We start from the raw sequence: 25963 nt of genomic DNA, 5'->3' as shown, positions 1-25963 counted from the left end.
GAAAAAAAAAAACCCTGAGCGATATCTCAGACTCTACAGGCCTCGGTTAGCATGTCAAATGTTCACGTTTATAACAGCACAATTATAAAAATACTGAACAAGTACTGATGTTTGTTTGTTTTTTTAAAGGATTGGCAGAAGAACATAGCATCGCAATTTAGGTTTGTAGAGTTGCATGTGAACAAACTACAAGACTTCTGGAAGCATGTCCTTTGGACAAAGAAGACAAGGATGGAGATGTTTGGTGGAAACCAAACACACTATATCAGCCAAACACCTCATACTAACGATTAAGCCTGGTGAGCATTAGAGATGTGATCGTTTGGGCTTGTTTTTACCCACAAAAGCTGCACACCTCGCAGTATCAACACAATCACAAACTCCTCTGTATACTGAAGGATTCTAGACTTAAGTGTCTATTCAGGTCGAGACGAATCCATGCTTTTTATGCTGTTTACACCAAATTCTTACCTTGCAATCTGAGTGTCGCAGCAGAAACTGAGACTAAACAGACCAGGTTACTTTTTCCAGTCCTCTACTGTGCAATTTTTGTGAGCCTGTGTGAAATGTAGCCTCAATTTTCTGCTCATTTGCTTTGAGGTTCGACAAAGTTATTGTCTCAAAGTGATGCTGAAAAACTAGATGATGCATTTGTTACTTTAAGGCTTGACTATTGTAAATCATTATTATCTAGTTACTCTAAAAGCTCCCTGAAAAGTCTTCATTTCATCCAGAACACTCCTGCAAGAAGACTAACTGGAACTCGAAAGGTTTCCACGTTACCATGGTAAGCCTCTCTGTTTCTGGTTCCCTGTTAAATTCAGATTTTTAAAAATCTTTCTCCAAACATACAAAATCTTTATTGATTAAATGTTAAATACCTCATAGTACCTTATTATCTGAACAGAGCACTTTGCTCTCACACTGCAGGCTTAGTTGTAGTCCCAAGGATATTTAGAAGTAGAAAGGGACCCTCTTCCATGAAACCAGCTCCCAGTTTGGATTTGGGATAAAAACACTTTCTATTTTTAAGATTAGACCTAAAACTTTTTTTTTTTGATGATGTTGATTCGTTAGGCCTAAATCAGGTGAACCTGAATCCTCTGTTAGTTATGCAGCAATAGGCCTTGGCTGCTGAGGGGTGCTCAGCGTAATGCACTTAGCATTATTTCTTCACTCACCTCTTTTTACTTTGTGTCTTTTTACACCACTTTGTATTTAATCATGAGCAATTATTGAACTCTGGCTGTCTTCTGTCACCCCCCCAACCGGTCACGGCAGATCGCTGCCCCTCCCTGAGCTTGGTTCCCCCGGAGGTTTCTTCCTGCCAAGGAGTTTTACCTTCCCACTGTCACTGAGTTGCTCAAAGGGAGTCCCAAGGAAAAAGATAAACGCTCCTCTGGTTGTGCTTCATATGTGATGTGCTGCCTTCAGGCTAAATGCTAACTGGGGTTTCTCTCTAATATTTTAGGGTCTTTATCTTACAATAAATATACATTGAGGGGACTATTACAGTGAATTAGCAGCATATGAATAGAACAGAACTGAATTGAGCTGTTCTTAATATCTTGACTGTAATGACTGGTTATTTGTGAGTTAGTGTTCACCATCTTGAAGCAGTCTGCCTGAACGACACCTACACTGAACAAAAATATAAACGCAACACTTTTGTTTTTGCTCCCATTCCCCATGGGATGGACGTAGAGACCTAAAATTCATTCCAGATACACAATATAACCATCCCTCCCAAACAGTGGTCACAAATCAGTCCAAATGTGTGGTAGTGGGCACATCTGCCATATTGCGATAATCCATCCCACCTCACAGGTGTGCCACATCAGGATGCTGATCTGACATCATGAGTAGTGCACAGGTGTACCTCAGACTGCCCACAACAAAAGGCCACCCTGGAATGTGCAGTTTTGTCTCACAGCAAAATGCCACAGATGCCACAAGCAACGAGGGAGCGTGCAATTGGCATGCTGACAGCAGGAATGTCAACCAGATCTGTCGCCCGTGCATTGAATGTTCATTTCTCAACCATAAGCCGTCTCCACAGGCGTTTCAGAGAATATGGCAGCACATCCAACCGGCCTCACAACCACAGACCTCGTGTAACCACACCAGCCCAGGACCTCCACATCCAGCAGGTTCACCTCCAAGATCGTCTGAGACCAGCCACCCAGACAGCTGCTGGAACAATTGGTTTGCACAACCAAACAATTTATGCACAAACTGTCAGAAACCGTCTCAGGGACGCTCAACTGCATGCCCGTCGTCCTCATCGGGGTCTTGGCCTGGCGTATACGACAGCGTGTACCAGTTCCCACGAATATCCAACAACCTCGCACAGCCATTGAAGTGGAGTGGACCAACATTCCACAGGCCACAATTGACAATCTGATAGACTCCATGCGACGATGTGTTGCACTGCATGAGGCAAATGGTGGTCACACCAGATACTGACCGGTTCTGGGTCCCCAGACCCCCAATAGCGCAAAAAACTGCACATTCCAGGGTGGCCTTTTGTTGTGGGCAGTCTGAGGTACACCTGTGCACTACTCATGATGTCAGATCAGCATCCTGATGTGGCACACCTGTGAGGTGGGATGGATTATCGCAATATGGCAGATGTGCCCACTACCACACATTTGGACTGATTTGTGACCACTGTTTGGGAGGGATGGTTATATTGTGTATCTGGAATGAATTTTAGGTCTCTACGTCCATCCCATGGGGAATGGGAGCAGTAACAAAGGTGTTGCGTTTATATTTTTGTTGAGTGTATATGTGCACAGAATTGCTCCCACATGATTGGCTAGATTAATCAGCTGTTTAATGAGAGTGTACCTAACAAAGTGTTGAGTGTAGATATTTAGTATGGTAATGGTTGACATTGAGGACAATAAACACACACTACAACTTCAAGTGTGACCTTGATTGCTCTTACTGCAGACACTGTGTGTGTGGTTCAAACATCATAGATGCACACAGCATTATTTTGAGAAAAAGCATGAAAAATAAAAGGAATGGGTATTCCCTTGTCATAATTTTAATGCGATGACACCTTCCATGCACAATTACAAACATCAGTGATTTGAAAAAAAAAAGGCACAGACACACACACAGGCATCAGCATTATAGATGAATAAAACAAGTCGATGATTCTATCATTCTTTGCACTGTTTAATCCATAAAATATTCTTTAAAAAAAAAAAGGTGAAAAATCAGTTTACTACATCAATAAGATTAGTAAAACTAACAGAGAACCACAACAGGCTTGACCTTTTCCTCACTGATTATTCACAATGTTAAAAGCTTAAAACTCTGACATCTTTCAACAGCTCCTCTTCCTTCAGTGCGGACACATTTCACAGACTCAAGCATTACAAACTTTGGGCAGCTGTTGCTAATAGCCCATTTTACATTCCACTCAGAAATAGCATTTTTATGACGTCTTGTATCATGAACTTTATATTTATTCCATTGCAGTAAACCATCCTCAAGGCAATATGATCCACTTGACATAGCACTGGCAGAGAAGCTGGCCTTTTAAAACATACACTTCCAAATCTATCATATAAATAAAAGTAATGCAGCTTATATTATTTTGTAGCAGTGTTTGGGGGAAGAACAGACATTATACAGAGGTTGACTGGCCAATATCAGGGCCTCAGACTGCTATCAGGCCTGACATGTGCAAATCGTCCCTGATGGTTCAGATGAGAAGAACAACAGCTCTCCGTCGCCTGTCGTGAATTTTTAGGATGACAGCTCAGACGTTCACAATGCCCCCTTAAATTCCTCGAAAGCTCACATGTCACTTTTGCCATTTTATAATCTGTTTTCTGTTCACTTCCCTGCTTCTTGTTCACGAAGGAAAACAAGGAGGGCCGTTTCAGAGCTCCTTGCACCTGCTCGGCCTCTGAACAAACACATGCACAGATGGACTGCAGCGGTTTTGGCTCCGGTTGCGACAATTCATCGGCGAGGGAAAGACAAGTACTTCTCAGCTTTCAGCGACGCTTCCAGCTCTGCCGCAGGGGAGTTCGTTCTAACGACGTTGGCTTCCAGTGGTAGCGGTTTTTTATGCGTTTAAAAAGAGAACGTGAGTTTGTCAGCCGGGCAGGCACACCTTCCCGGCAAACAGCAGTCCCACTATGGTGAAGAATATTGACAGAATGAAGAGTACGTAGGAGGAGCCCACCACTGTGTTGTTGGGCAGCTTATATGGCTGTCCTCCAACCTCGTTGATGTAGAATCCAATTGGGAAAATGAACGCAGCCATACAGAACAGGATCACTGCAATGAGAAAATACAAGGATAGAGAAGCATCAGCACCAATGACTCTGCTGCAGAACTAATCGCTCAGTCATACCAGAGTAAAAACAGGATAGCAGCCCCGAAAATATTTTTGCAAGTGACCAAGTTGCATCGACCGCTGATTCCACAACGTTTGAGTGTCCAACAACCCCAATGTTTGCAAAAAATTGCCGAAAAGCAACATTGCTGAAAGCCTGTGTTGCAGGATGGTTAAATCCCCATCGTGCAACAGTTACGTCACTAATTGTGGAGAAAACCCTGGAGTTTCAAATCTGTGGGTGCTGGCTGGAATGTAAGTAGTTAAGGTGAATTTATAAGTATGCAACAATTTCCACAGTTGATTATTAAACTGATTGCATGTAAAATCCAACTTGACCCAAATTGATAGCATACAAACTCCATTTTACTGCAGTTTTGATTCACCAAAGCCGCTTTGAAGACAGTTGCAGCCTACACAGTGGGCCGTTCTGGCTGTTGAGATGGTGGAGTCAGTGATGGAGTTAATCTTGGGGTCTCAAGTGTCACTTAGGAGGTAGAGTGCATCGCCTACTAATCAGAAGGTCAGTGGTTCGATTCCTGGCTCCACCAGAATGCATTTTAAAGCATCCTTGGCCAAACTGCTGATCAGATTGCCCCTGATATCAGAGTGTGAGTGTGTGAATGTTAGATTAAAAGCATTAGACGTAAAAAATGCACTTGTATGAACGTGTGTGTGAATGCTCTGAGTGCTGTAATAGAGTAGAAAAGGACTATATAAGCACCAGTCCACTTACCAAAACACTGACCAGCTGTTATTAACCTGAATGTTTTTCTTTTAAACATTTAAAGTAATATGACACTCTCTGCACACTAATTATGTCTCTTTTCTACGAAAATAAAAACTAGCAGCTATTAAACAGAGCTCCTTATATATATTTTTATGTTTTCATGATTACCTGAGCTTTCCCACAGTGAAAATAATTCTGATGCAGAGGTAGCTGAAGTTTATTTCACAGCTTTTTTCTGAATTTATTATATAATTTTGGTTTGGTACTCTACATCCATTAGCACACAGCTGCACTGCAAATCTCAGCAAGTTCAAGTTTAGCTGGAGCACATAAGCCAGTCATTTGCAGAAAGGGAAAAAGTCATTTTACAATCCCCGCTGTGAGTAACCACAGGCCTGTAAACACATCCCAGAGCCACGCTCGCAGGTGAAACTGAAAAAGATTATTTGAGCGCATTTTTTGATTGAGTGCAAATTGTGGCAGTGGATACGTACTCCCCGTGAAGGCGATCCATCGGGCATATCTGCTGGCCTCTCGGTGCCAGTGTGACATCACAACAAGACCGCAGGTGACTGTAAGGGAGATGATGCCCAGGATGATGAAGAGCAGCACGGTGATCCATTCTCCCGGCAGCCGTGGGGGGGTGCAGGTCCGATCTCGGCCATGGATGGTCTGGCACTGCCGGACGAGACCCAAAGTCAAAGAGCCTGGAGAGAGGAAGGAAGGTAGGTGAAATATGAGAAAAATGAGGTTTGTGATGTTGCATCCATCAACAAAGCAGAAAAATCACGCTGAGACACACAATAAGCAAACATCATTGTGTGGCATACACAATGGTCTCTATAGAACATGGTATTGATTATTTCAGGTGAATATCGATTCAGGTTTTCATCAAAGCAGTGCTGGTTCTGTACATTTTCACCAAAGAATGACGGGTAAAGGTACTCCAAAAAAAAAACCCTTTTGAAATACAGGATAAATCTTGTCATTGGCACAGTATGAATCGAAAGATCTCTTCTCCACTAATAGGAGTTGTGAGACAGGTAAGAAAGCCTGCTGCAAAGGAAATGTGACGAAATGCATGAGAATGGATCGTTGGAGAGTTTCAGTCAGTATATCACTACACTGCTATTAGACTTCAGTGCTGCATACTGATCACAGTATTTTACTAATGACACTATTTACAGTTGTGCTGTCATAGACTTATTTACACTGATCCATCCACATAAAAGTCACGGAGTTCCACAGGGATCTGTTCTAGGACCACTACCGAAAATATTATCAGAGGGCAACATGGGCCATTTCTACCACAGAAAAGATGGTGGTAGAAGTACAACTTCTAGGGCCAAAACTGAGTTATTTAAAACTTTGTGCTGGGGCAAATTCTGCATCTTTTTAATAAACCATGACTCGTTTTATGTCTCGGTTCCCACTGAAATTAAAGGTCATTTAGACCCCAATACTTATCACTTTATATATGTTTCCATTGTGCAGATATATTCATCTATGAAAGATGAAAGAAATGAAACTAAAACTTTTACCTAGAAGCCTGGATGACCCACAGTTTTATACTTCTAGATGCAGACAATACTTACTTTATTGTACTTGGCCCTAAAAACCTCAAAAACACAAAAAGACTTCTCTGCTGTTGTTTGTGCTTATCCTCTGAAACTTCCAGGTCTGGTTTCTGCTAGCAAGACACGCCCAGTTTTCCCACAGCAGCTTTTGTTATTTCACTTAACAGATTTATGTATTTGTGTTTCTTTCCCCTTTGTAGCTGGAAAAATATAACATTGCTTTGTTTTTATGGACCAATCAGTAACACCGGAAAGAAATGACATCACAGCTGTGGGGTGGGTTATTTCTGTAACACAAACCATAGACTTTAATAGACAATGAACTTTCAGGTTGAGAAAGTTAAGCCGATGGTGAAGGACCTTATTCCGGCATCATTTCTAATGACCTGAAGGGGGCAGCTTTCAAAGACTGTATGCTCACTTGATCTAAGAGCTCAGTAAACACCGTCTTGAGGAGTTTATGATTTTTATCACTAGTTTCACAGTTTACTGAGTGCAACATAATGTTCATTTTTTACATTCTGTCCCACATTAGAGACAAAAAGTACGACAAAGCAGAGTATACCTTGCGGCGGGCAGCATGCAGTGGTCACACTTTCTCATTTAGATCAGATGGGTGAAGAAATGGAGGAGACATCTTTTATTTACAGTCTATGCCACAAACACACACAATCTGCATGTAGTTAATGTGGCTAAATAGTCAGTATGTGACTGATAGACTCTTCCCTTTAAGCTTCACGTCTACTGTGAGTAGTGTTTAATGTTGTAGAAAGACACTGTGTTGACATGATGACCCTGCAGGAGTCTTTCTCCCCTCCCCACCACAGTCCACAGGGGCCCGAGGAACCTGCTATTATAAAAAACTGGTTGATCGGTAGAACACCAGCAGCAGTATGATATCAAACAGGTCAGGAGTTCTGGCACAAAACGGCAAAGCATCATGCACAGAGAGAGCAACGGAAATGAAGAGATTAGTGGCGCGAGTCCTCTGATGGCCTCCTGTCTCCCAGAGGCCTGGTGGGTGCTGTGATATCAGGTAGGAGGGCTACTGTCTGCACTTGGAGCCCAACAGAGACTGCATCTGCTCAACTTTGCATCCACGCCAACAAGATAAGACTCCAAGCAAACCAGTGCGCGCACTGAGAGTGGAAAAAAAAAAAGCTAAATAAAATCCTCCCACACTATCATTTGTTCACTCGCCTCACTCTGTTTTCTTTCTTTCCCTGAATTATCTTTAGAAGAGAAGCTGTATTCATTTTTAGCATTTAGCAATGCAATCAAGGTTATTTCGACCCAATGAGTGTAGTATTAACACACTTAACGTGATTACAAGCAAACCGCATAAAAAAAGAGAGAAGGAAAAAACAATGAAGCACTGAAACATCTTTTAATTTGGCAGGGAATTAAATACAATAAACCGCATTTGAATAAACATCTGGTACTCACAGCAATCAAGCCGCTGTCAATTTAGATTTAACTGTTAAGTATTTGTAAATGCACATGTGGTTTTTATCCTCACTCCACCCACGAGACAAGTACAGCACAAAAAGCTGCTTCACATAAAAAGAATCGAATACTTTAGACCATGCATGTTAACAAAGATCCTAATGTTGGGGTGATGATAGAACGGCCGGCTGAAGGAAACATCAGGCCTGAGTCAGATCCCCCCGCAGGCTGACCTAGACCCCATTTCCACAGGACATCCTGTTCTTACCACAGGGTGGAGGAAAGTGCAAATGGTGGATCCATTTCCCTGGAAACTGCCCTAATGATCCAAAAATCAAGTCTGCTGTGGCTACACATTCACACAATCATCCAAACTCTGAAAGCTTTTGCCCTGAGGGACAAACATCTGCTCATCCGGGAACAGACCGGGAACAGAAATGCAACATTCTGATTACAGCTTGTTTGGGTCACTAAACGCAATCAGCTGTCTACAGGAAACTGGAGAAAGAACTTCACAAGTAATCTTTCATTACCTAAAGGAAACGAAGCTAGGTTTCCAGCAAGTATGCAGTCGATAACCTAACTAAGAAAATCAACACCTAAAAAGCGAATGGCTAACTGTGGAGGTCATATAAAAAGCACCTAAACTCAGGCACTTAACACCTGATGTGCCATTTGACCCTGTGGTGGCTGAGGATTTCCGTCTCGAGCACTTTTTGAATGTTTTGGCATCAATTGTGCTTGAAGTGTTCGGCGTGTTCGAAAATGTTCAGTCATACATGTAGGCTACAGATGGGAATCACCAGACATCCCATGATACGATATTATTCCGACTTTTACCATTCTGTGACATGCTTTGTCAATATCAGTTTTATCCAATAAGATAAGGTTCTCTAACTCTCACAGTTAAGACTAAAATAAGACTATCAAGCACATCAACACTGTCGCTAAAACCTGCCACAGATGTTCTCATAAAACAGTCAGTCTGCCATCAGTCTGCAATTAAATGGGGCCAAGTTGGAAATTACATGCAGTCTGTTTCTGATAATACAGCAATTAGCTGCAATAAATCATCGAAAATCACATATCTGTTACTGTCTACATAGACAGAAATTCACATGTAACTATTACATTTGAGCTCAGCCTTCCTTTTCTGTTGGAATTAACCAAAATACAACCAGCTGAAACCAGTTGAATCCTCTCGAGTTGCACTCATTGACATATTTGAAAACCTTTGACAATCTCTCTGAGAGTGATTGCACTAGTAATTTAATATACGGTGTCCCTGTAAGGAAAATACTGATTACTTCAAACTGAATCACCTAAATGAGGATTAGAATTTGTTTTACACAATACGATATATATTTATCAGTTTGAGGAAGACGTGACTACACTGAGCACACACGGCTAAAATGAATTATGTCAGAACTGAGCATGTAGAACTTAATTGTCCGGGTGGAAAAAATTACTTTCCCAAGAGGTCCAATTAAAAGTCAAACATCCTCAGTCCCACACAGCACTTCCTGCCTTCAGGTAATTACCATCCAGCTAATTAGACAGGCACACAAGGCTTTTACTGCAGTCATTTCACACTATTATTTACTTTGAGGAACGGGAGATAAGAGCTTCACAATGTGAGCTCTTTCTGAGCTTCAGTTCGTTTACAACTACGGCATTTTATAAAAGAAAAATTTACCTGTTTCTCATTTAATCGTGCAAAAATAACCGCTTCTTATATCCTTAACGAGCAGCTGAAACCATTTATTTTTTAAAGAACAAATTCAATCCTGTAATGACCACTCAGTACGGCTGTTATATCCTTGTCTCTGCTCCTCTGAAGCATTTTGATGGAGGTGACAAGAGCCTCGTGCAGCTGTGCACACAGTCGTTTGTGCCAGTTTTAGTCAATGTTTAGCTTTGGATGCTGCATCTGTGTATTGCTTTACTGCAATAAGCAGATAACCAGGAAGGCTGAAACTACATCTTCAGCTGTAGCGCACGCTTACCAATAACCACTAATCATCTAATTTTATACAAAGAAACAGCTGAGCAAACCAAACTGAGCAAACCAAACTCTTAAATTGTATAATCATTTAAAATATAAATGTTTGTCCTCCAGTGTACATTTAGTTACCTGTAACAACAAGTGTATGCCTTTTTAATAGACTTTTTGCAAAAGTATTAATCTATCATTTGGAAGGGTTTGGTGCCTTTGCTGCAAGCCTATCACAAACGCAGGCCAACTACACACTATCTGCTTTAAATTATCCTTATGTGTCAAAACCGTGGCAGGACTCTACTGTCAGCAAACTGAATGGACTGGACATAGTTTGTAAAACACATCTATCAGGACTTCACCATAGTCCAAGTAACTCTGTAGACATCCACAGTGTGACGTTGGTGAAACACAGATCAAAGAAACTGTGTTTCCATAAACACCATGACCTCAGTAATTGTGAAACAGCAGATGACCAAAGTGACCAAAAGAGTGAGTAGGTCCTTATCAAAGAGCGGTCACCATAATGGAGCTTTAGGTTCCCCGGTAGAGCCAGAAGAACCTGGAGGAAGAACAGCCATCTCAGCAGTAGTCCATGAAACAAGTCTTAATGGCGGGGCAGCAAAAGGAAGACACTTGAGTTCCCTGTTGTTCTTTCTCACGTGCTGAATAGCGCAGGAGAAAGGCCACTTTTTGCATGTTCTGGAAATATTCTGATTTAGGTGAGGGTGCTGCCAGGGTAGAAGGTGAAGAAGTCAGGTCTGGTGATCTCATGCTATGAACCTATTGGACTATTTTCATCTTAATAATAGAAAACAGTCCAGAACCTGACCTTCCAAAGTTCAGGGATGCACTGCATGTGTGAAAACAGCTGACAGCATGCCAAATGGTATTTAAAGGACTCTGAGAGCTGGAGGGAAAAAAAGATTCTCCAGCGTAAGAGACGAAAACTGCACCCATCATGCAAGGTTAAACCAGGTGATGCCCTCCTACAGTAAAGCATGGTGGCTGTGGCATCAGGCCATGTGCTTGTCAGAGACTTTTATCCCTTGAAACAAACAGGAAAGCCTTGCATACCTAAATAGTGAAACAGTGTGTGCAGCTGGTTGTTATTGAGCAGCTTTTTTTGTTGTTGTTTTTAATAAGAAGACAGAATTAAGAGTGCAATCTTCCACAATTGTTCTGCTGTCTGCTTATTTTTCTACAGTGGGTAAACTTTTTCATCTCATGTGGTTGTTGGTAGATTTCCTTTTCCTGTGTCACCCCGACTTCCCCACATGCAAAGCACAAAAAACAAAACACAGTGCTGGAGTGTCCGCAACCTACCGCCTGATTCTCCGATGTTGATCCAGTCCGGGTTGGCAACGCTGGCGATGGCGAAGATGTCCGCAGCTAGAAAGAGACATCCTGATATCACCGTGAGTTTATCCATGTCGGTGAACACAAAAGGAGGGACCGAGGGAGACAGGGCATCGAGAAGTGACCTAAACCCGCATGTCGTGTCCCATCACTGTGGAATTTGGCCTGTGCCTCTTCCACGCCCTCTCTTCACATTGTATTTAATTTCCGGTGGTTTGATGTCCATGCATGGGGTGATTTCTCTTTGTTGTTCCTCCGAAAGTGGACTGACTGACCCGACCTGCTGGCCCAGGAGGGGAGTATCGCTGCAGGGGGTCACGGGTCGCTCCACCGCATCTCGGTGATATTCGTGGGGAAAACACGAGTGGAGATTATATTTAAAGAACAAAATACTGTTTTATGCATGCACTGGACTTGGTGCCTGAGTTTGCATGAACAGTCCGATCTCTCTCCCCACATATGGAAGCTGTTTCCTACCTCGGGAAGACCACAGGCGGAAAACGCCGCCCATGCTCACATTAAAGCGGCTTTCCGGAGCTTCACCCCCCACACTCGCACATCCAGCTTTCTTACTTCTTCACTGAACGCCTTCTTTCCTCGCAAAATGACCCTGCTTTCTCAGAGGAAGACAAACTCAAATCTAGACAGCCTACCTCTACCCTCCCGTCTCCACGCCCGTCACTCTCGCGAGAAAATCCGTAAACTCTCGCAGCTTTTTTTTTTTTTTTTCCATCGTGCAGATTTATGTAGGTGGTAATAATTTCCTGGACACACACGGTGGGGACTAAAGCCCCATTCCCGAAAGCATGCAGCCACACTGTGGTTATTATCAGATCAAGTAAACTCAAGTCTGATTTGATCAGTTTCCACCAACTCAAACTTTTATTCAAGACACCAATGACCTTAAACTCGGTGTGGTAGATAGAATTTATTCCTTATTTTACATCAGCTATACAGTTAACGTGGACACATGAGTGTGATGCACCAGAGCAGCATCACCTGAAAGTATACTGTTTCAACACCTATAAATACCCAGTGTTGTTACGACAAATGTCTGAGGAGAACACCATTGTAAAATAATCCTTTTTTTGTTGTTCAAATGTAGAAGAAACGAATTCTGCTTTGCTGTCAACCACGCTTGAGTGTGTGGTGATGAGGGTGGGATTTAGATCTCATCCACGAAGGGTGTTTTTACAAGATTGCCACTGGATGCCATGGTCTTCTTTCCAGATACGAATGTTTTGGCAGCCTGAAAAAAAGAAGAAGAGCTAAGTTTACACGCCACTTTTACACTACGACAAAGCACAGACAAAAAACAAAACAAAGTCTTACATTAGCAACATCAGTCAAGGAAATGTTGTCAATTTTTTTGGAGATTTCTTCGGGGGATTGGTAGGATGCATCAGTCAGAGCCTGACTGCCCATGGCTTCCAGCAAACCCTCTGAGGTTTCCAGAGACATCAGGTAGTGGCACTTAAGCTGAGCCCTGCAGAAAGAAACGAGGAGGGGAATGTATTAAACATTATGCAGTTAGCATAGTTTAAAATTGTTTAAAAGTTTTAATAAGGAATCTTATTTATCTGCAAATAAGATAAGATAAGATAAGATAAGATAAGATAAGATAGAACTTTATTAATCCCTCGGGTGGGTTCCTCTGGGAAATTCGATTTCCAAAAAAGCACAGCACCGACAGAAGTTACAGAGTTATACACACACACATATATATAAATACAGAGACAATATAAATAAAATATACGAAGGGGATAAATAGAATAAATAGGAATAAAAATAAAAATACAAGTGAATTGCACATTTCAAGTATTGAGTCTATTGCACCGTTGACTATTTACAAAAGTATTGCACAAAAGGTATTGCACAGTGAGGTGAAGAGGCACTACAGCTTAGTTGTTCCCCCCTCCTTTGTCCTCCTGTTTCCCCTCCCTCTCCCCTCCAGAGAGGAGTTAAACAGTCTGATGGCGTGTGGGACAAAGGAGTTTTTAAGTCTGTTAGTTCTTGTCTTTGGGAGAAGCAACCTGTCACTGAACAGACTCTTCTGGTTGTTAATGGCCGTGTGCAGAGGTTCTGGTTATGTTATTAAAAAAAAAAATACAGGAATGAGTAAAAAGAAAAAAGAAATATGGAGGTGATGGAGGGCAGAGCTTCATCCAGTAGTGAGTCAGGTCCTAGTTAGGGGGTGTTTTGAACATGAAACCAGTCTGGCAAGAGCAGCTGCTGGGTCCAGCTGGCCAGCCTCCACCAGGGGTCGACTGCAGCTGCAGACAGGTGTGAAGAAAGGCCCAAGTGGCAGTGGACCTGCATTCTTTAGTGGGGCCAGTGACAGAGAGGTGAAGCCATCAGTCAGCTATTACGTGCTACCAAAAGCAGACTGTGACACACCCCGAATCAAATTAAAAGTAATTGCAGGCCACCAGAACCGTTCCACAGACTCATCAAATAGACCCAAGACAGACTGTTCCTTAAAGACTAAACATCAGGTGGGTTTGAGCTTTTAGGGAGGGTTGAAAATGCACCACTGCAAATGAAAGGATGCATTTGGTAGTGAACACTTAGAAGCCAAATTCATAATTGAGATCAATGTCCAAAACATCTGCTAGCTCTATATCAACAATGACGCCACAAAAGAGGCAACAAGTGGCAGCTGTACAAAAAAAAAAAAAACCAGAAATTACAAGCTGTGGGAGAAGTCTGAACTCACTTCCTGAAGGCAGATAAATCATACAATGCCAGTAAAAATGAGATGCTTCTCTCTACTGCAGCGTGTTTAAAGGATTTTTAAATTACATAACACAATCCAGTGCGCATGTAACATCTTCCTTTTATACAGGCCAGCGGCCCCTTTCATATTTTTCCTGCCTTGAAAAACAAAAAAAAGAAGCTAATTTTAATTACTCTATATACCGATGAATCTATCAGCATTATTTGTCACTAGATTTTTCTTTCATTAACCTAAACCTGAAAATTTTAAAATCTTTAAAATAAACGCTAAGTACACGCCCCTCCCCCCTCCTTCCCCCAGCGTTTCTATAGCCAAATAGCAGAAAATGTACATTTTCTGTCAGAGGTACATTCTGTCGGGTCTCTCTCATCCTGTTTCTGTCTGTCTGACTCACTTTGCTCGAGTGAGGTCAGCAGCTGTGACTCCACCGTCAGCAACAGCCTTCACCTGGGCAAGAGCAGCCTTGATCACCTGCAGAGAAGAGTGAAACAGTGCTCTCAATAGCAGTTTCATTTGGGGGAAAAGTAAAGAAAAATTATTTTCAAGACTACGGGGCATACTCACATCACCGGCAGCTGCAGCCTGAGAGATGGTGTAGACCCCAAACAGACCAGAGTCAGAGTAGCTTGTATTGAAAGCAGTGACCTGGTGTGGGAGACGAAGACTGAATTAGAATAAAGCTGGATTGTGTTTTTGTGGTTAATGTGCAGACACACTGCTCTGTAGGCGTATGGCTTATTTACAATTTATCTTACAAAAGTGAAAGGCACTCACATCAAAGGGGTCTGCTGTTGCCTTGGAAACACCCTGGACCAGTTTACTGGCGACGCCTGCTCCTCTCTTGAGGTGCGGCCCAGCTCCCAGTAAATGCTGCAGCACACTGAAGGCCAGAGCCTCGCTGGTGCCTGCTGCTGCTGACTGGCTCACCACGGCTGAATGGACCAGACTGCTGGTGCTGGGCAGGCGAATCTCACCTGGAAATGGGCACGAGGTCATGAGACAGGGAAGTCTGCAAGGTCTATCAATTTCTCAGGTTGGAATCATTCATTCAAAATTTGCTTAAATCCTATATTTTTTCCTTTTCCTTCCCCCTCTCAGCCAGCTCGCCTCACCTCCACGATACTGTGCCTTAGCCCCTGTGGTGCCGGCTCCACTGCGGATGTTGAGGAACTGCTCTCCCACTTGCTTCAGCACAGTGTGGTCAACACCTAGTAGAAAGGTAAGCATTGTTATCGTTTATCCAAAATCTGGCTACTTCTTTCTTTATATGGAAAATACTTTAAATCCTAACACTTACCAAGTCCAACAAGGGCCATTCTTGCACTGGTGAAATTGTTCTGGACAAACTGGTGCAGCTGGGGAAAAATGGAAACATTGCAATAATTCATAATTGTTTTAGTTTGTACGTTTCGTACTGATAAAAGACAAATAAAAATATATACTCACATGCTCAGAGTGGATGTCGTTGATCATGTGGTCTGGGCAGTACAAGGAGTTACACAGGGCGTTCTTGTAGGCAGCTTCATGCAGACCTTCAACCACACCTGAAAAAGATGGATGGGTGACTGTTAGCTGCAGCGCACTCATGGTGAAGAAAAAACAGAGAGAACATTACTGTCCCTATATGACAGTTTGGTATCTAGGCTCTACAGGGTAATTATTGATTAATCGAACAACCAAGAAGCTTTTTAAAATATTAATCAGGCTCACAGTTGGGAATATAAATTAAGTAGTTCTATATTAAAACAACAGATCCCTTAAAAATCTTTCAAAAAACTGAGTGTTGTAAGAGAAACAAAGGACCCACCTATCTGGGTGCTCTGTGCAGCTTGTGCCTTGTCCACCTTTACTTTTGGGGTGAGGTCTGACACCTCCCACGAACGGAATTCGGGGGCTGTTGTCACATTGATCAAATACTCCATCACTGTGTCACTAGAGACCAATAATAGAGCAAGCGGGAAAAGACAGTTATCACTCCTGCAACATCACATCTCAGAGCATTCATATGTTCCAGTGAATGTAGTCATTTCAACAAAATATGGAAAAGTGTGTAAATAGAAAGAGACAAAGTTCTTTAAGTATCTCCTAGTACTTCAAACATTTTCATTACATTATTATTACTATTACTCAATCATGTCAACACACATCATACACACAGGTGATATGCAGAGACTCACACGTCATTTCTTAAGCAGTCAACGGTGTAGGTCATATTCTCTCTGGATGAAGTCACGCTGCACAGAAATAAACAGATATACAATTAGACACCTAAAAAAAATCAGCATTAAATGACTATTTACAGGATAAACCTTTTAGTTATTGACCTAAGACTGCCTCCCACTGCCTCAATTCCACGGCATATCTTGAAAGCTGAAGCTCCCTTGGTTGTCTGAAAAGGTAGAAAAGTTAAGTAACATGTCAACTGAAATGCAGCAATGTTACACATGATTACAAAAGCAGTGGTCTTAAGCTCCATTTATTAACAACAGTTGTGCAGGCTTTTTAATATGTAAACACTGTTATATTTCTACTCAAAATAAGACTTTTACCTAAAACTGAATAAAGATTTGGTTTGTATTCTGGTGCTTCTGCAGCTTTACTCATTTCTGTCTTTCAACAACACCAAAGAACCAAGGTTGATGATGACAATGGTTACTTCAAGCTAAATGTGATGATTTTTTTTAAGTTACATACCAGACCGGACGCCAGCCGGAGGAGGTGGGTGACACCCTGGTTTTCAGGGGTTTCATAGCGACACCCAGCCTTGATGAAGACTCCAATTTTGGAGGCTGGAGAATAATTCTCCAGTGAAGCGATAACCAGCCCACTGGGCAGCCTGGTCACCTGGAGACATATAGAGATGTCCTTTAGCATTCTTAGTACCCTGAGTTATAGGCAGTGATTCAGTTAACTGGTTTCCTTGGCTTTCATTTATACAGCTCAGATAATGCGGGCATTTAGTTAGATTACTTAACATTTATATTCAGCAAGGTGAAACAAACAGATAAAGCTTAAAACACAACCAATATATACTACAATTTTCATCACTGCCCGACATACGTGGACATCCTGGTAGGAATGGCCAACCCTGGGAGAGAGGCTGAGGCCAGCCAGGGGCTGAGCAAGGGACTGGTCTTTTCTGGCAGCCGCATAGAAGCGTTTCTGCAGAGAAGAAAAAGAAGTCAACAACCACTGACCTGAACATCCTGTGGATGAAAACCAGTGACCTCCACCTTACGGGCAGCCTGGGCTGCATAAAACCTTGTCTGGGGAAAAAAAAACAAAGAATACAGGAAGGCAGGACATTACAACTAATGTTTTGCTGGCCTTTTGGCTGATATGAGCACAAACTTTAAAATAATGGGATCAATGGCATTAGTAGGGCAGTCTGTACTAAAAGAACTGAATGTTGTGACTAACTATGAAGCTAGAATTATGCAGGTGAAAAAATAATCTTATGACAAGGCCCACTTAAGTCTCTGTTCTGCATTTTGTTTAAGCATATCACCTGGTTTTAATCTGCAGGTTAATTCTTCCAAATTATCTTTGAAGGTATCAAGGATTTGTAAGATTGTAATGTACTCTGAAATGTAATAACAACCTCTATATGGTTCTTGGTGTGTTCCATCAGAACGATGGCAAACAACATTACAAGCCTTTAACGACAAATGTGAAAAAGTAAGAACTTATCTTTTTAAAACTAGCTACAATCTACCATTTCAGGCTGCAAAGGTTCTCACTCAGTAAACACACATAAGTGTAGATGTTTACTGCAAAATCCAAACTGCAATAATTGCACAATATTGCAGATTAGAAAGAGGAAGATATAATTAGATAGTGAAATGGAAATGTAAGTTAAGCAACTCGACGGCTAGGTCCTTCATAAACATGAACCTAGCTAGCTCTCATCTCTCCGACGCCAACTAGTTTGATTTCTCTAAGCCTTACTTGAATTAACTGAATAGACAGTATTAAGCTGGGTGTACAATGACTTAAAATCCGCAGGGTTCGTGATGTAACTAGCAGGTTATTGCTGGTTATGCTCGGAGTCATTCATGACCAGACTTAGCTGACTGCTTCCTCGTCTGCTCTTCATCAAAGCCTGCCCGGACACGACCCGGAATTTAGACACCGTCTAACAAACACAGCCCACAGCTCGGTGTGCAAATGTTCCGACACACAGACACGTAGGACACATTGCCCGAGTCCTCACCGATAACTGACTGATTCCCCGAATCCCCTTCATCTCCCCTCTTGCCTTGGGTCAGGACGATGAAGCAATATGGCTGGCTTCAAAGTGCCCTACCCAGAATGCTCAGCGCTTTCTTCGCTTGTAAACGGTGCCTAGTCAGTGACCGCGCGCCCTCTGCTGCCCTGGAGATAAAATAAAATAAAATAAAATAAAATAAAATAAAATAAAATAAAATAAAATAAAATAAAATAAAATAAAATAAAATAAAATAAAATAATTTTATGTGTTAAATATTTTTTTTCATTGGACTAGAAATTATGTAAACGGATGTTGAATGTGGAGCTGCCAGGCAGGAGGATAAAATGAAAACCACAGAGGATGTTCATGGATGTAGTGAAGAAGCACATGCGGAGGGTTGCTGTGAAAGAACAGAATGTTGCCAGGTTGAACTACTTTGGCACAGGGCAGATGTGCTGAGCACTGAAGGGAGCAGCTGAAGGGAAAAGAAAAAAAAATTCCGTGTATTTATTTTAAAAGGTATTTGTTGTTCAATAAAAAAATGTAATCCCTTTCCAGGTTGTCTATTATTTGGTAAAAAAAAAATGAAAGTGACTTGTTTCGTTGTATTTTTCAATTTATTAACAACGTTTTTTTTCTCCCAAAGCACTTCCTGTGATTTCGCCAGCGCGCATGCGCCTCACACCACACGTGTGGCAAACGTTTGGACTCGTTGCATGCGACGGAGCTTAGAGAGTTGGTACCGCTGTAGAATACATCACAGGAGATCGCATTTTGCATCGTATCGTTAATCTTTCAGAAGCCAGTCGAATTAAAATAGTCCTCCGTGAAGCATTTCGCCGAGAGGGCCCGAATAGCACAAAAACACCATGGTGAGTGTCTTCTCGAACGAACAAGCTAACAGAGTAGCTAGTTAGCTACCAGCGAGCATAGTAAATTAAGTGCAGAATTCAGTAGAAGTGACCAGAAACGGTGCTGGTGACTTTTTTCCCCGTTAACTGGTTTCTCTTGGTTAACATGGAGTTACTTTGTTTCTGTGTGGTGAGCAGACTGAAGCACAAGTCAACCCAAAGGCCTACCCGCTGGCCGATGCCACGCTGACCAAAACTATCCTGGATCTGGTGCAGCAAGCCTCAAACTATAAGCAACTGAGGAAGGGAGCCAACGAAGGTGGGTAAACACAACGTGCCGTGCGACACGGTCGGTGCAAATTAATATTTAAGTTGTTAATGAACGCATTTGAGTGGACAGGCGACACCAGCATGCTCGAAACGTGGTTTCTCTTCACTTTAAACAACAAGCTTTAGTCACAAGCCTCTGATTTCTGCATGAATGGAATGCCTGCGAGAAGAAAAATAACTTTTAGTATTGTTTACACAGATAATTGTTAAATTACACCGTAGCTGTGTCTTCCTGTGGAGGCTAATGATTAGCCAATGTTGAGTGCTTTTATTATATGAATTACTAAGTGCTTGTGAAAAATGTGTTAAACAGACACTTGTATTTTTGTTGTGGGCCACAAAAAGAATAACGGTGCAGCAGTAATGAAGGGCACTTTTTCTTGTGTAACCTGTAATATGCTGAGCATTGTTTTGTTTTTTTGTTTCCAAGAACAAACTTGCTGTATTCAAGTTGCTCTTTCTTCCCCAGCCACTAAAACCCTGAACAGAGGCATCGCTGAGTTTATCGTGATGGCTGCTGATGCGGAACCACTGGAGATCATCCTCCACCTGCCGCTGCTCTGCGAGGACAAGAACGTCCCCTACGTGTTCGTCCGCTCCAAGCAGGCCTTGGGCCGGGCCTGTGGGGTGTCGCGCCCCGTTATCGCTACCTCAGTCACTATAAAAGAGGGGTCTCAGCTCAAGCCACAGATCCAGTCTGTTCAGATGGCCATTGAGAGACTGCTTGTGTGATTTTTCTTTCACTGACAAAAACTCCTTGAGGGGAAAAAAAAACCCCATTTTAAATAGTGCTGTCCTTTGTTTGATTAAACATGAGGGGGGAAAATCATGTTTAATTGTGTTTTTGTTTTGTTTCTTGCTTTTTGGGACCGATGTTTCTCATCAGGAGTTTGTAGTAGCCCTGCTCACTTAATAAAATAATTCTTTTTGTTATTTTTTAAAACCTGGTCTTGTGTTCATTAAAAAAAAATTTTCAAGATGAGTTCAAACAAAGTGATTCCCAAATGGTTAGTAACAGAAAACGGGGCGTATCTCTGCATGGTCTGATGTGTGTCAAAGAAAATAGCAGATGAGGACTATCTGAAAATCATGTCCTTGAGAGACCTGACCCAGGACCTGAGAGATGCATCTATTCTTCACTGAAGCCTTATCAGAAATGGTCTCAGTGGAAGGAAACATGGAGAAAAGGCTGAGGTACACCAGGTTACAGAAACACTGGGATGGAAATCAGTGGCAAACAGGTCATATTTAGTGATGGCTTTGAAATGTTTGGTTCAAACTGTCTTCAGCATGGCAGAAGTCAAGCAGCCTTGACAACTATTCTCAAAGACTACTTAAAGAAATGACAGGCAAACTATCCTAAGAGAATTGAAAGAATAAATGTGGTCATACCAAACACTGACCCAACAAACTGTTTTTGCTGTATATGCTGTAATTCCGTATGTTTTTGCATGTGTTTTGATAAATCGATCACCTCTTTCCAATTTTTTCTGGCTCAAAACCTTTGTACAGTACTGTATAAAACACGTTCTTACACTGATCACTACATCAAAATGTTAATTACAATTTGTTTCCTTTTTTTGCATCAGGATAAATAATCAGTCGGGAAACGTTCTCAAAAGCACGGATGTAAATTGTCAATTAAAAGTAATGAATTCATAATTCCGAATTTCTACAGTCATACAAATACTAACAACTGTGGAAGTCAAAGGACTTACAAACCTTCTAGGGGGCGTGAAAGCAGCATCTAGCTGGCCCGGTTACTGGTTATAATGTGAAGACAGGACATTGTTTCACAATCGTTTGCGTAGAAACTGCAACACTTAAACACGGATTAAGTGGGTATCAACCTGAGATTGGCTTGTTTGAATACTTTCTCCCCTTAAACTGGTGCCAAATCACAGACTACGGGAGCCTGGCGCTTGGAAAGCGCAGTGGATTATACAGCCTCTTCTGTGCGTCCCGCCTCTCTCCGCGCAACATGTTTAAAAAAGCTTTACTGCGGCTCTTGAACGCAGCTCAAATCCCGCTCGATGTTGACTCAAATTTTGTACCAAACCAGTTAAGTCAGTTCCGCATCAGCGTCTCAGAAGCAGCAGCCATGGCTGGGGCTCCTCCTGTTATCATATGGGAGCGTGAAGTTGAGAGCCTGTTGCATTACAAAGAGCTGATCCCCCGTCTGGAGGAGGCTTTAGGTAAGTTCTCCAGCCGGGACAGCGCGGAGGTTATCCAGCCTGTGCGCTCCACGGTGCCCCTGCAGAAACACAACGGGTAAGGCCCTCCGTCTGCTTCAAGAGTGCTTCAGCACAAATCAACCATTAACAGGGTGCAGCTACTGCTGGTTGAAACTCGCTCTCGTTTCTAGGTTTCTGGGGCTGATGCCTACATACATGGAGAATGACGGAGTCCTGTCCACAAAGTTAGTGTGCTTCTACAACAGGGGGGCTGGCTCCACTTTGCCATCAGTGTCAGCCACAGTGTTGCTGCTGGATCCCGAGTCCGGGCATATGAAAGCTGTGAGTTCAATCCCCGCATGCACCTGTCTTTCTGATGGCTTTGGTTTTATGAGCTGCAGTCTCATGCTTCCAACCCGCAGGTCATGGATGGAGAGGCAATCACTAACATGCGTACTGCTGGAGCTTCAGCAATCTCGGCTAAGGTACTTCCGCTCTCGATTTATTCACAGCATGCCTTTTCTATTCTGGAAATCCTGCTGTAGCTCTGAACTTCTGGGTCTGCCCTGGTGTGTCATGCAGCTGCTGATGCGCCATGGAGCCGAGGTTCTGGCCATCTTGGGGACCGGCCAACAAGCCCTGAGTCACTATAAAGCCTTCACTGAAATGCTTTCATTTAAAGAGGTATGCTTCCAAAAAATATATTTATTTTAGAGAACATGATACGTTAAGTACAGCATACTATTACATATTTATTAAAGAATAAGAAGCAAGTGCAACGTCTGCCCCACTAAGAGGCTTGTTTGCTGCAGGGGTTTTCATTTATTTATTTTTTCATTTAAAGAAATCTGTGCAACATAAGGGACCCCAGACTTTTGCACAAAACTGAACATACTGTGAGTTACCTGAAGGATGTCGGCTCTTATTAAATGTGCAAAATGTGTGACAGCACAGCTTGCTGAGCTTCGTGGGGCTGACAGAGAGGGACAGTAGTAAGCATGTGCACAAAGCATTCCTTTGAGCAGTCCCTGCTGCCGACCTGCTAGCAGTGTCGGTGAGAAAGTGATAAAAATGTGTTCTATATTTTGCCAGATGTCGGTATTTAAAATGATCTCTGACCAGTAACAGTAGCAGCAGTACCTGAACATTGTATGAATGACCCATACATTCATGTTAAAGGAAAAACCAATAGTCTTTTGACGTGTGCCACCAGAACACTCTTAATGCTCTTTAGCATTAATTCTCCAGGTATTTGGAGCTGTTCTTTAGAGATAAGTACCATTCCTCCAGAAGATATTTCCTTATGTGGTGTTTTCTATTATAGTGGTAGAGAGTGCTGTGTAAAATGTTGGTCCAAAATGTTCCATTCAGAGTACCGAAATGTGCGCTGCTTTTTGGTCTGGTTACTACCGTTTATGTCAGAACCGGATACCGGTACCCATCCCTACTGCTGAATAAAGAAATCACTTACACAGAACTTCTGTGACAAACTGAAGCAGGCTTAAAAGATTTAAAAAAGTAACACAACAGCTGAGAAACAAGATCAGTGACATCTATGAGTCTGGAAAGGGTTGTAAAACTATTTCTAAGAAGCACCAAAATTGGGACTCTAGTGAGCCACAGTGAGAGCCATTATGCAGAAATGGAGAAAATTTCCTTTCCTGGAGTGGCCGGCCTACCAAATTACTTCAAAAGCACTTTGAAGACTCATGCAGGAGGTCACAGAAGAGCCCAGAACAGCATTTAAAGAACTGCTGGGTTCACTTGTCTCAGTTAAGGTCAGAGTTCATGATTCCACATTAAGAAAGAGACTGGGCAAAAATAGCATCTATGGGAGAGATCCAACATGAAAACCACTGCTGACCAAAAAGAAAAGAAAGGCTCGTCTCACATTTGCCAAAAACATCTTGATGATTCCCAAGACACCTGGGAAAATATTCTGTGCACTGACGAGAGAAAAGCTGAACTCCCATTAGTCACATGTAATGGGACTCAAACCTTGCCATAAAACTCAAAGCATTTCATAAAAAGAACATCAAACCAACAGTCAAACATGGTGATGTTAATGTGATGATCTGAGGAGGCTTTGCTGCATCAGCACCTGGTTTCCTTGATGATTCCAGGATGTTCTGCTTTAGCAGAAAGTCCTGAAGGAGGATGTCCAGTTATCAGTTCATGCCCTGAGCTCTGCAGCAGGACAATGATCTGAAACACACCAGCTAGTCCACCTCTGATTGGCTCAATAAACAGAAAATTAAGCTTTGGGAGTGGCCTAGTCAAAGACCAGACTTAAATCAGATTGAGATGTTTTGACAGGACCTTAAACAGGCCATTCATGCTCCAGCATGGTTTAAATCTGCAAACAAGGGGACAATTACATTTTCACACAGGGCCAGGTAGGTTTGGATATTTTTTATCCCTTAATAAATTAAATTACTTAAAAACTGCATTTAGTATTTACTCAGTTACTGATCACAGCTATATTAATGCATTAACTGCACCAACTAATCAAAGATTTGTTGGTTGTTTCGCTTCCCCTGAAACTTCATTTCAGGTACGGGTGTGGAACCACAGAAGGGAGGGAGCGGAGAAGTTTCGCCGCTCAGTTGGCGGTCCCGTGACGGTGTGTGGTTCAGTGGAGGAAGCAGTGAGGGGAGCGGATGTAATAGTAACAGTAACCAGGTCTATAGAGCCAGTGCTGTGTGGCCGGTGGGTCAAACCAGGGGCCCATGTGGCAGGTGAGAAGTAATTCACCCACAAAATATTTTAAGGGAAGTGGGGGAGATTTTTTTTTTACATTGATGGTTATGCAAAACTGAGGAAACAGATGGAGCGTTTTTTTACCGGTTACTACAGAAAATAATTTTAAAAAGAAAAACAGTTTCTCTACTTTTCCTCTAACCAGCGGTGGGAGCTTGCAGGCCAGATTGGCGGGAACTGGATGACTCATTGATGAAGGAGGCTGTGGTGTATGCTGACAGCAGGGAGGGAGCAATGGCCGAGTCCGGTGATGTCATCCTCTCTGGGGTCAGTGTGTCATCTCCTGTTATGCTTACAGGTCAGTGTGTGTGTCACTGGCATCTTATGTGAGGAAGAATATTACAGCGTTTGTGCCGTTTGCAGGTTGAGGTGTTTGCAGAGCTCGGAGATGTTATTAATGGGATCAAACCTGCTTACAGAGAGAAGACCACCGTGTTTAAGTCCCTTGGTAAGTCTCACTCTTTAAAGCCACACAATCTGGCCTCTACTTCATGTTTTCATCTCATTAAGAAATTTAATGCTTTGAAAATGTCTTTGTTTTTTGTTTTTTTAATAACAGGAATGGGAGTTGAAGATGCAGTGGCTGCTAACCTGGTATACGAGCAGTGGAAAGCCAAAGCCTACAAACTGTGAAGCGGCCATGTACTTTTAACCTTTACACATCACACAAATGACCAAGAATGAAGCCATACAAGAACAATTATCAAGGAGCAAAAGAAATATGTCTGGCCTTTCCTCAGAGCTTATTTTAATATTAAGTTTAGCTGTTAGCCGATGAATCACAAAGTCAGGGTAGGGAAGAAAGCAGATAACTGACTTAAGTAATATCGAGGAACCTGAACAAATCTACAACTGCACGAGTTAAGTGAGGCTGTGAGATTAACATGCTGATGTTCCTCTACTGTGGTTATAGTGTTCACCACATTGTTTAATATGGTACACTAATATTCGGAAATAATAGACCACAATTGAGGCAGACTCAAATGTCTGTTTTTTTAAACTTTTGTAACACTTTCCCACCTTGGTTGAAAGAAAAAATCTGGAGTAAATCCAAGTTGAAAGGAAATGATTTATGCATGAAAAAAATACGTTGGCTGACGCTAATAAATTTGGATCCTTGTTTTGTTTTTAATTTAATGTTGTTGATCATTAAAGTGTCGGGAGGTATGAACCATGTTCTGGTTCCAAGCGGGGACAGAAAAAGTTGACAACTGCTGCTGCGCTACAAGAGATGGACAGACCAGCGGCTCCATGTCGTCTGTTAATTTACAGGAAGCTCAGACTCTTTTTGTAGTTTTGCTTCTGTACACCGCTTCCATTGTGGTGGAGTACAGAAGCAAAACTGAGTGTTAATGGGGCATTTTCCCCCTTTTTAAAATTTGGACTACTCCAATCAAAGCATTTCATTGGAAATAGTAACATTTTTAAACCTT

General features: G+C 42.2%; 4 protein-coding genes across 5 annotated transcripts; 2 read left to right on the top strand and 2 right to left on the bottom strand.

Annotated features, from left to right (window-relative positions):
* Positions 1-2930: 2930 nt before the first annotated feature.
* Positions 2931-12177, bottom strand: LOC146663296 (uncharacterized protein C16orf52 homolog B-like). The gene is made up of 3 exons (XM_085415971.1): positions 11436-12177; positions 5585-5797; positions 2931-4302 (listed from the first exon to the last, which is right to left on the bottom strand). Exons 1-3 carry the CDS (start codon positions 11539-11541, stop codon positions 4118-4120), a joined length of 504 nt encoding a protein of 167 aa, XP_085272097.1. The 5' UTR covers positions 11542-12177; the 3' UTR covers positions 2931-4117.
* Positions 12178-12377: 200 nt separating this feature from the next.
* uqcrc2b (ubiquinol-cytochrome c reductase core protein 2b) lies at positions 12378-18508 on the bottom strand. Of its 2 annotated transcripts, none has more exons than XM_085415969.1 (14): positions 18419-18508; positions 17403-17471; positions 16900-17049; positions 16530-16594; positions 16383-16439; positions 16013-16137; positions 15652-15749; positions 15503-15560; positions 15318-15413; positions 14980-15179; positions 14770-14850; positions 14600-14676; positions 12801-12954; positions 12378-12717 (listed from the first exon to the last, which is right to left on the bottom strand). In XM_085415969.1, exons 1-14 carry the CDS (start codon positions 18449-18451, stop codon positions 12634-12636), a joined length of 1347 nt encoding a protein of 448 aa, XP_085272095.1. In that variant the 5' UTR covers positions 18452-18508; the 3' UTR covers positions 12378-12633. The 2 variants fall into 2 exon arrangements, with proteins under 2 accessions (XP_085272095.1, XP_085272094.1); XM_085415968.1 differs by lacking the exon at positions 17403-17471 and adding an exon at positions 17266-17367 and having other exon boundaries at positions 18419-18496.
* A 580-nt stretch (positions 18509-19088) lies between these two features.
* Positions 19089-20539, top strand: snu13b (SNU13 homolog, small nuclear ribonucleoprotein b (U4/U6.U5)). Its single transcript, XM_085415967.1, has 3 exons — positions 19089-19287; positions 19465-19585; positions 20066-20539. The coding sequence occupies exons 1-3, from the start codon at positions 19285-19287 to the stop codon at positions 20326-20328; spliced, it is 387 nt and encodes a 128-aa protein (XP_085272093.1). The 5' UTR covers positions 19089-19284; the 3' UTR covers positions 20329-20539.
* A 985-nt stretch (positions 20540-21524) lies between these two features.
* On the top strand, positions 21525-25662 carry crym (crystallin, mu). The gene is made up of 8 exons (XM_085415965.1): positions 21525-21867; positions 21962-22112; positions 22193-22255; positions 22353-22454; positions 24325-24508; positions 24676-24797; positions 24894-24978; positions 25090-25662. Exons 1-8 carry the CDS (start codon positions 21578-21580, stop codon positions 25161-25163), a joined length of 1071 nt encoding a protein of 356 aa, XP_085272091.1. The 5' UTR covers positions 21525-21577; the 3' UTR covers positions 25164-25662.
* The last annotated feature ends 301 nt before the right edge of the window (positions 25663-25963 follow it).

Source organism: Rhamphochromis longiceps, linkage group LG8, assembly GCF_057381845.1.
Source record: "Rhamphochromis longiceps isolate RC_006_pf linkage group LG8, R_longiceps_female_GT1.1, whole genome shotgun sequence".
Lineage (NCBI taxonomy): Eukaryota > Metazoa > Chordata > Actinopteri > Cichliformes > Cichlidae > Rhamphochromis > Rhamphochromis longiceps.
Note: the sequence above shows the minus strand (reverse complement) of the source record. Positions and strands in the feature narration are given on the sequence as shown.

What these genes read in the sequence shown, in the direction of transcription:
- LOC146663296 (XM_085415971.1), bottom strand. Translation starts at nt 11,541, where the DNA reads ATGGATAAACTCACGGTGATATCAGGATGTCTCTTTCTAGCTGCGGAC. An exon ending in CAACATCGGAGAATCAGGCG is followed by an intron (nt 5,798 to 11,435) that starts GTAGGTTGCGGA and finishes TCCTCTCTCCAG; the next exon opens with GCTCTTTGACTTTGGGTCTC. An exon ending in ATGGATCGCCTTCACGGGGA is followed by an intron (nt 4,303 to 5,584) that starts GTACGTATCCAC and finishes TTCTCATTGCAG; the next exon opens with TGATCCTGTTCTGTATGGCT.
- uqcrc2b (XM_085415968.1), bottom strand. Translation starts at nt 18,451, where the DNA reads ATGAAGGGGATTCGGGGAATCAGTCAGTTATCG. An exon ending in ATTCCTACCAGGATGTCCAC is followed by an intron (nt 17,050 to 17,265) that starts GTATGTCGGGCA and finishes ATATGTCTCCAG; the next exon opens with GTGACCAGGCTGCCCAGTGG. An exon ending in TAAGGCACAGTATCGTGGAG is followed by an intron (nt 15,180 to 15,317) that starts GTGAGGCGAGCT and finishes GCCCATTTCCAG; the next exon opens with GTGAGATTCGCCTGCCCAGC.
- snu13b (XM_085415967.1), top strand. An exon ending in GAGGAAGGGAGCCAACGAAG is followed by an intron (nt 19,586 to 20,065) that starts GTGGGTAAACAC and finishes TTTCTTCCCCAG; the next exon opens with CCACTAAAACCCTGAACAGA.
- crym (XM_085415965.1), top strand. Translation starts at nt 21,578, where the DNA reads ATGTTTAAAAAAGCTTTACTGCGGCTCTTGAACGCAGCTCAAATCCCG. An exon ending in CCCCTGCAGAAACACAACGG is followed by an intron (nt 21,868 to 21,961) that starts GTAAGGCCCTCC and finishes TCTCGTTTCTAG; the next exon opens with GTTTCTGGGGCTGATGCCTA. An exon ending in GTGATGTCATCCTCTCTGGG is followed by an intron (nt 24,798 to 24,893) that starts GTCAGTGTGTCA and finishes TGCCGTTTGCAG; the next exon opens with GTTGAGGTGTTTGCAGAGCT.